Raw genomic sequence first — 9917 nt, 5'->3', positions numbered from 1 at the left:
ACTCTCTCTTTTCATCTCCTTCGCTCCCCTGCACGACAAGTTGCCGGTATTCTGGATAGCCGCGTGTGTGTGTGGGTGTGTTCGACTTAATACACAAATCATTGTGTTTTATTTGGTGGGGGGTTAGTGGGACCTTCGCTGGACTCTGGAGCGGCTGAGCATACCTCAGACTTCGACAAAACCCACCTCATAAGTACATACATATCAATTTACAGTGTATTTCAATACAATTACAATATTTCTTTAAGATAAACACAAAGTGCGCTTTTATGGATTTAAATATTAAAAACACGAAGTGTAGACTCACGTAAGAGGTTACTTATACACATATCGCACACGATCTTCAAAAGAGACGCAACTCAAAATTTGGCATTTTTAACATTTTGCACTAAAAACGTACACTGGTGCTGGAGCAAATTTTTGTTATAAATTGTTGAAAAACCCTAAGGTAAAGTCTTGCTTGCCCATATTATTAGCATGTGCTAAGGAATAGTTTTTCGCATTTTCTGACGAACGTGTAGCACGTTTAATAATAGGTTTGTTCCACACGAGCCGGCGGGATCCCGCGGGTGCCCAAAATAGCCCAGAAAGCGTTTCTCACGCTAGAAAAATGGGTAATAGAGAGCGTATACCCTCCACTTTTGAATCGTAAAGGTCTTCTTCTTCGTGCCCGAAACAGCCCGGACTTTTTCCGGGCAAAAATGTGCAAGAAGTCAATTTGAAATAACGGTTGTTGTTTGTTTACATCCGAGCGCAAATTTTGTAAAATACCAAAATGGAAAATAGAAGTAAAGTTTCAGAAATGTAGGTATTTGCTAATTTGATTAGCCATATAAGATAAATACACATAAAATCATTGTTTGGAGCTGGTTTGTTGATTCCGGGCACGAAATGTGGTTTTTTTGCATTCCTCACGCTCTGGGCACTTTTGGCACGTGTTGACTTATTTTTAACACTTGTGAGAGAATAACTCATTTTTACGCTCTAATTACCAAAACAGCCCGGAAAGCGTGTGGAACAAAGCTAATATAAAGAAATTTTTCAAATTTCCAAATTTTTGGGAAAGCGCTTTGTGTGGAAAACAGTTGGTATACCAAAAGACAGATGGAAAGGCACATATCTTCGCCATTTTTGCAAGTCATTGTTGATTCTGGCTGCTGTGCCAGGCGGCTAAATCTTCCCGCATTACCCGATTATCACCAACGAATGTCGTGGCATTATCGCTGTATAAGTCTCGGCTCTGGCCGCGTCTGCTAACAAAACGCGTGAAAGCATCAATAAAAGCCATGGAGGACAAGTCATCCACCAACTCGATATGCACAGCTTTAGTTGCCATGCAGACGAAAATTTCCAGATAGGTCTTCACGGTAGTCCGACTTCGTTTGGTGCCAATGAAAGGCCCACAGTAGTCCCCGCCTGACGCCAGGAATGGTCGTGCTACGTTGACTCGTTGTCGTGGTAATGAGGCTATCTGTTGCGTTATAGTAGCTCCACGGTTCCTTTGGCAAATCACACACCTATGGATGAAGCTACGTACCGCTTGCCTGCCATTTGTAATCCAATAACGATACCGCAGAGTCTGTAGCATTAACTGCACACCACCGTGAAGTGTGTCGATGTGAACTTGGTGTATCAGCAGCCTAACCAAATCGCAGACCTTCGGAAGTATAGTCGGGTGGCGATGTTCTTCTAGCAACGCGGAGTTAGTAATGCGTCCACCTACCCTTATGATGCCATGGTCATCCAAGTATGGGTTAAATGGTATCAGTGGGCTGGAATTTGGTAAAGTTGTTTCTACTCGTAAATAATATAAGTCTCGAGGAACGCGGACGCTTGATCAATACGAATGAGCAATTCAAGCGCGCCATCTTTCTCTGCAGTTGTTACAATACTCTGCCGGAGAAGGCGTTGTCTTGGTAACCAGCGGAGGATTATAGCTGTACTTCGGTGGAGTCGTTTTATGGAACTATACCGTTGTGTTAATGGAATCTGGCGCCCATCGATGAGTCGGGTGGTAAGCTGATATTGAATAGAGGATGTGAACGTGAAAATTCTGGCCTTCTCCTCACTGTTCGCAGCAGCGCGTTCATCAGCCTGTAACTCGGGCGCCGAATCAAAAGGTGTTTGCTTCTGCCGCAGCCAATCCGGGCCTGTCCACCATAGATTGTGGCTCAACAGCTCTGATGGAGCTTTACCACGACTGGCACAATCCGCTGGATTCTGAGCCGAACGTACATAGTGCCAGCAATTCGTGGAAGTCAGTTGTTGTATTTGGCGGACCCTGATGGCGACATTGGGTTTCAACAAAATTGGCTGTTTGCGTAGCCAAGACAGGACTACACTGGAGTCTGACAACAAATACACAGAACCCTCCTCCAAACTTAGTGCTCTGCGAACCGTACCAATCGTTTTAGCCAACAGAAGTGCTCCACTCAGTTCCAGTCTAGGGATTGTGGTGCCCTTAAGCGGCGCAACCTTTGTACGCTCTGCCACCGATTTCAATCGTATGTGCGTAAACCACCGCAGCGTATGCCTTCTGACTGGCGTCGCAAAATCCATAAAGAGTAGTCCGATTAGTTGTATTCATACCCAGCCATCGAGGTACGCGAACTTTATTGAGGGTACACAAATCACCGCGGAATTTTGACCAGACCTGGCACAGATCATGCGGTAGTGGAGTATCTCAACATACACCCTGAGGCCCAAAGACTCTGTATAAATACCTTGCCCGATATAACGACCGGCGCCAAAAATCCAGTGGGATCATACAGCTGGGCTACTTCACTAAGAACTCGCCGCTTCGTCAAAAGTCCATCAGAGTGCTTAAGAGATACCTTGAACAACAGCTCGTCCCTTGTGGGATCCCAGCGCAGGCCTAGCACTGTAGCTATGGGGGTATCAATGGTGCGTTCAGTTACTGAGGCGGATTCACCAATTTGTTCGAGTACGGCGGCTCTGTTTGAGTTCCACTTTCGAAGCTTGAAACAACCTGCCGATAAAATCGTCGACACGTTATTCACCAAAGTAACCGCCTCGCTAACCGCAGTACAGCTTGTGAGAAAATTATCGACGTAAAAGGAGGAAAGAATGGCACTGCGCGTCGAATCGACCTGATTATGATCACTCACCAAGCTGTAGTTATCGACTGCGCACTGACGCAATGATCGCACCGCATTTTCGGTGCTGCACGCCATGCCATATGTCACCGTTTTCAGCTGATATATGGTAACTTCCTCGGTGGGTGATTCGCGCCATAAGATCCGTTGAAGATCTCTATCTTCCGGTGCCACTAACACCTGGCGAAACATCTTTTCAACGTCAGCCATGAGAGCAATTGCGTAACGTCGAAATCTGAAAATAATATCCATCAGCGAGTCTTGAATAGTTGGACCCACCAGCTGTACATCATTAAGCGAAACACCGGTTGACGTTGGCGCTGAGGCATTAAAAACGACGCGCAACTTCTCCATCACGGCGTGATGCGGGATGTAATATGCACGAGGAGAATCATGGGCGATACCTAAAGCTTCTATATGCCCTAAGTCGATGTACTCCCTCATAAACCCCATATATTGTGTACGCACTTGTATGTCGGAGGCAAGCCGGCGCTCGAAGCGATAAAATTGTCGTAAAGCACTGTAGTAAGAGTCGCCTAGTTGTGCAGCGTTAGGTCGTATTGGTAAGCGCACCATGTAACGCCCTTCTGGTGTTCGAGAGTGAGTCATTGAAAATATGTGCTCACATTCGTCATCAGCCATACGGTCGACATCAGGCCCCCCTTCGAGCTACCAAAAGCTGCTTACAATCTCGTCCAACCGAGACTCTTCCAAGCGCAAGCATGGAACGCTGGTCGAAGCGCGGAGGCTGGCCCGAAAATGACCCAACCCAGACACGTAAGTTGAGCATGTGGCTCATTGTGACCACCTCTGATAGTGTCTCCTTCCAAAATGTGACCCCAAACATCAGCTCCTAATAGAAGGTCAATGCTTCCTGGGGTACCAAACTGTGGGTCTGCCATTTGCAGCCCAACCAAGTGTTCATACCGATTCACATCAATCTGCGCTGTTGGTAGCACTGAAGTAATTGATGTGATGACCAACGTATGAACTGCCAAAGAAAATTCTGTATGGGTTGAATTGAGCGTTATTGCCACAGCGCCCTTTGTACGTGTACATGACAATGCACCAATGCCCTCGACTGCAACTTCATAACTGCTTCTGCGTAGATTAAGAGCATTAGTAAATCGCTCAGTAATAAAACTTACTTGTGGTCCAGGGTCGCACAAAATCCTAGCCAGTCGTTCCTCCACATTGTCGCTAGAAACATATGCACGAGCTGTTGCGAGTAGTATTGTCTGATCACCCTGAGCATAGCATCCAATCACAGAGTCAGATAGTCATAACGAAGGTTAAGCCGGTGCTACTGGTACACCCGGCTGCGATGAGGTTCTGGTAGTAGCTGCCACGATCCTTGTTGAGGGCGCGACCGGCTGTTGTTCGCGACAGAACATGGTGTTGTGTTTGCGGCCGCATTGGCGACATCCTCCAGAGGAGCACTGCTTAGATGCATGCCTCGACCTCAAACAGTTGAAGCATAGGCCCGATTTTCTAAGAGCCTCAAAACGCTTCTCCGGTGGTAAATCCAATAAAGTTGGGCAGCGCATGACCCTATGTACCCCGCGACAATAATGACACTTCCCTTTCTCTGTTGAAAGGTTGCATTTCATAGTGCGCGCGGTTGGTGACCGCTGTGGTTGACGACCGGACACTGTATCTGTACCATCGCCGATCCGAACAAGCTCGGTCGACAGACTCTGTGCTCTCTGCTCCAAGAATTTCAATAGATCTGACAAAGTAGACAACTCCGTTGGGGAACAGTGCATGTACCACTGGCGTTTTGTTAAGGGAGGTAGCTTTGATACGACGATAGGTGCCGTAAGTGCACGCGCGCAAAGAACCGCTAACCACATCCGCAATATTCAGCAAAGACTTCGCCGATTCATCTGCTGCCAACGAAAGGTTAAGGAAGCGCGCCACATGGATTTGCGCCGTCAAAGGTTGGAATATTTAATCGCTCCAGCTTTAACTCCATCAGTGAATCTACATTGGGCTTGCTGGGAACCTCGGACGAATCTCCAGCATTCGCACCCCAACGCATAAGACTGGCACATAATTCGTTGTACATGTCCTCCGTCGAATCCCACCATGCGGCATGTACATCCCATTCCTCTTCCTTGGCCGCCGTAAGGAGCGCCTCGTGGTTTGCAAGCATGCGCTCGAAATGGGAGTTCGCGGACTGTAGCAGCTTCTCAGCCTTAGATGCATCTAATTTGCCGGTGCGCGCTTTTCGCACTTGCTCCAATGCACGGGAGATAGCCGATGCATGAAACTTACGCAGATTTATTTCTGCCATTTATATATATTTACGTACCAGTGTAGAATATAACGCGTGGTTATGGCCGTATACGTATCTTTCGCGATCCGAGAATATCGCAGCAATGGCCTGAAATTACGTAGAAATTGTAAATTCGCGAAATTAAGCAACTTAAACTATTAATTTTCGCACGGTTCTTAGTCCTCCCAATAGGCACCAAATTTTATGTTGAATAAAAGACTCGACGTAATTTCCAAACACATTTATTCAATGCAGCGATCCAAAAAAGAGAGAGACTTCAAAACAAGTGTAGTACAATTGTTAGAGAAATAGAATAGAATTAAATGGGAACGATTAAGAATTAGTGAAACACTTGTACAGGGTGCATCGTTATAATTGAAATGAACAATATAAATCTTAGTCAACGTGGTTTCCTTTGTTTCGTTTCTGTCCATATGTATATGTGCATATAAGAATGTAATTAAAATTCTTTGAAGGTACTATTGAAGTAATTCTTAAAATCACGTACATATGTATGTATTTCCATGGTGAAATTACAAACAAGTGAAGTAATAAAACGGCTATCAGCAAATTTTCAAATGAGATAGTGTTAAGTCTTTCGTTTCTCCTGGTATAATTTCACCATGATGCGTTTCAATTTATGCTAATTTGTAGCAAACATAACACTCGCACCTCAAAGGGTTAGTTTGTTTGTTAACAATTTTTTACATTATAACTAGCTACAAAAGAGTTCGAGATAGTTGTAACTTCTGCCTTATTAAATATGCCTTGCATATACGTATATGTTCATATTTTTACAGCTGTACGTCATGATTTAATAATTAAAGGTTAGATAAACTGACAGTTGTCTCTCTCGCACCGCTCCCTTAGCAGTGGCACCGTGTTGCTTCTTTGCAAATTTACTTGAAAAAGTGTAGCCTGTCATGTGAAATAGAATTATACGTTTTTGTGCAATATGTTTATTTGTATATGCATATAAAGCACATTTAACTGATGAAAACAAAAATTGTTTATAAATTCGAAGTTTACATAAAACTCAGTAGTNCTATTAATTTTCGCACGGTTCTTAGTCCTCCCAATAGGCACCAAATTTTATGTTGAATAAAAGACTCGACGTAATTTCCAAACACATTTATTCAATGCAGCGATCCAAAAAAGAGAGAGACTTCAAAACAAGTGTAGTACAATTGTTAGAGAAATAGAATAGAATTAAATGGGAACGATTAAGAATTAGTGAAACACTTGTACAGGGTGCATCGTTATAATTGAAATGAACAATATAAATCTTAGTCAACGTGGTTTCCTTTGTTTCGTTTCTGTCCATATGTATATGTGCATATAAGAATGTAATTAAAATTCTTTGAAGGTACTATTGAAGTAATTCTTAAAATCACGTACATATGTATGTATTTCCATGGTGAAATTACAAACAAGTGAAGTAATAAAACGGCTATCAGCAAATTTTCAAATGAGATAGTGTTAAGTCTTTCGTTTCTCCTGGTATAATTTCACCATGATGCGTTTCAATTTATGCTAATTTGTAGCAAACATAACACTCGCACCTCAAAGGGTTAGTTTGTTTGTTAACAATTTTTTACATTATAACTAGCTACAAAAGAGTTCGAGATAGTTGTAACTTCTGCCTTATTAAATATGCCTTGCATATACGTATATGTTCATATTTTTACAGCTGTACGTCATGATTTAATAATTAAAGGTTAGATAAACTGACAGTTGTCTCTCTCGCACCGCTCCCTTAGCAGTGGCACCGTGTTGCTTCTTTGCAAATTTACTTGAAAAAGTGTAGCCTGTCATGTGAAATAGAATTATACGTTTTTGTGCAATATGTTTATTTGTATATGCATATAAAGCACATTTAACTGATGAAAACAAAAATTGTTTATAAATTCGAAGTTTACATAAAACTCAGTAGTGTTATTTTAATTTTGAGTCCTTTTGCACTTTTTATACCGCTAAGTAGCTCATAAAATACTTAATACATGTAGATATCTTAATATTTCTTTCAATATTTCGTTTGAAATGCCGAAATACATTAAAATTTACAAAAGGAATTTAACTATTAAGTGTTTTCTTTGTGTTCGTTTCTACTACCATTTTCGCAACAATGTATTTCATTCTTCCCCTTTCTCTGTTTTTCGTAAATGCAACCTTTTGTAAGGGAGTGTCAAACCGCGGCTGTCAATAATTATGTAACCTTTAATTATTGGATCATGGCTGTAGGTAAGCATGAATGGAACTTTACAACGAACGGAATGCCGCAAAGCTACCCTGCCAAAAATTGTGCGACTAATCTCTAAAGCGAGTATTCCGAGATTACTCTCAATCGGGTACAATTGGGCATTAATTAGTCCCAACTAGTCTCATACGGGTACTATTGGAGGTCAATTGGTCTAGACTCATCCCTTATGGGTATAATTGGTGATCAATTAGTCCCCAACTCATGTCTAACGGGTACTATTCCTCCGCTAGGGCAGGCACCTTAGCCTGCTTAGCCGAATCGTCAACCGGTCCTCCCCTGGATTAGGGTAACGCGAATGCTCTCGTAGTATCCGCGCTACCCTGACTCAGCTTAGGGCCGCTGGCGGACGGTGACCAAGAACTGCCACCTCCTAATCCAGGGTGTGAAGCGACACCGTGCCCATTGGACGGTTTGCAGCCAGGAGGGAAACCGGCTGTATTAGAACGGCGCCTTCTCGACACCGAGCCGCCTCGAGGAGTAACGGTGGCCTTACCACGACAACGGGCGCTGGCGCGGTGGACGACGAGATCCCCCTACTATTAATAGACTGCGAGAAAGTTAGGGATGCACTCGCTGATAAGCGGGGTGAGGGACACCACAAAGGCAGGCGTAGAGGCGAGACCGCATCAGGGTGGCGGTACTGCCTAGAGACTACCCTGCGGAGGCGCGGAGTCCGGAGGAGTTGACTACCCTACAGAACGCCATTATGGATGAGGTTTTCAAGGGGTGGTCGCACCCGCTGGCATTCTGCGGAGCGTACTTCCGTCCCGGCATATTGCTAGTGGACTGCAAAGACGAGGGCACGGCAAAATGGCTGGAAGAGGCTGCACAGAAACTAGGAAGCTGGAGGGGGGCCATGGTGTGCGTCAAACGTGGCGATGACATCCCACCGATGCACAATATGTCCATCTTCCTGCCGAGGAGTGCTGACAAATCGTCAGATTATGAGTTTGGGCTGCTGAGGGCCCAAAACGCAGGGCTCAACACCCCTGCGGGCGTGTCATTTCGAGCGCCATAGAGGGCAACGGTCTACGTCTTAATGTAGGCATCGACGAGGATTCGTACTGCAGTGTCAGAAGGGCCGGATACAAGCTGAATTACAGATTCAGCTTTGTAACAATGCGGCCCTGGCGACAGAAGGCAGCGGACGAGAAGGAAGGGGGCGAAGAAGACACCAAGGTAGATGGCAATCCCCCTGCTCCAACGGAGACAGGGAGCGCGTCGGCCCATCAGCCTACACCTCAAACCCAAGGAGGTACCGGTGGGCAGAGCTCGGCGGCTCTCATGCAGGGGCAAGACCCCTCTACACAGAAGCTGCTGGAGGGTCTAGATATGAGGCGACTAGAGCTCGACGGGAGAAGCGAGGGCGATCTACGGCTCTCGGACCTCGAAGAGCAATGATGAGGCACCCACCGCCCTTGAAAGTAGCCCAGATCAATCTGCATCATACGATTGCAGCCTCGGCTGTAATGGCAAGCAGGTTTTCGACGGACGATCTGGGCATATTACTTATTCAGGAGCCGTGGACTTACAGAGGCCAGGTAAGGGGCCTCAAAGGAGCAGGAAATAAGGTAATATGGGACCTCTCTGCTGAGAGGCCCAGAGCATGTGTAGTGCTTAAAAACAATATTGATCATTTTTGCATTACAGAGTTCCTAACATAAGATCTAGTGGCATTGCAGGTTACGCTTAGGGTGGACGGAAGACCAAAGGATATAGTCTTCGCTGCCGCTTATTTTCCAGGGGACGCCAACAACATACCCCTTGTAGAAGTACAAAGATTGGTGACGCACTGCAGAAAGGAATGCGAATGCTCACCACGTTGAGTGGGGAAGTTCCGACATAAACAGAAGGGGTGAGTCGTTACTAGAATATATATTGAGTGAAGATCTGAGTATTAATAATGTGGGACGTAACCCGACATTCATCACTAGAGTAAGACAGGAGGTCCTTGATCTGACCCTCAGCAACAATATGGGTAACGATTTGGTCAGACAATGGAGGGTGTCCACGGAGCCTTTCATGTCTGACCATAGAATCATCCAATTTGTGCTGGGAGCGGAGGTCAAGGCTTACGCTCCGATGAGGAACCCCAGAAACGCCAACTGGGACAAATACAGAGAGCTTTTAGCTTTGAACCTACCGGGTTTAGAGAGCGAAAATAATAGAGAGGGCTGTATTTCGCTAGAAAATAAGGTTAACAGGCAAACGAATATTATGACCGACGCCTTTAACTACAGCTGCCCCGAGACCAAACCAAACC

The 9917-nt window shown here is 45.0% G+C and overlaps 1 protein-coding gene across 1 annotated transcript; it reads right to left on the bottom strand.

Annotated features, from left to right (window-relative positions):
* Positions 1–2723: 2723 nt before the first annotated feature.
* On the bottom strand, positions 2724–3758 carry LOC108379490 (uncharacterized; the record flags this gene model as incomplete). The annotated part of the gene is made up of 1 exon (XM_017635846.1): positions 2724–3758. A coding segment is annotated over exon 1 (1035 nt), but the record flags the coding sequence as incomplete, so codon positions are not given.
* Between the last annotated feature and the right edge of the window lie 6159 nt (positions 3759–9917).

This window comes from Rhagoletis zephyria, unplaced genomic scaffold (genome assembly GCF_001687245.7).
Source record: "Rhagoletis zephyria isolate East Lansing unplaced genomic scaffold, Rhagoletis_zephyria_1.1 Rzeph_scaffold_16532, whole genome shotgun sequence".
NCBI lineage: Eukaryota > Metazoa > Arthropoda > Insecta > Diptera > Tephritidae > Rhagoletis > Rhagoletis zephyria.
The sequence above is the reverse complement of the archived record's forward strand: the minus strand, read 5'-3'. Positions and strand labels throughout refer to the sequence as shown.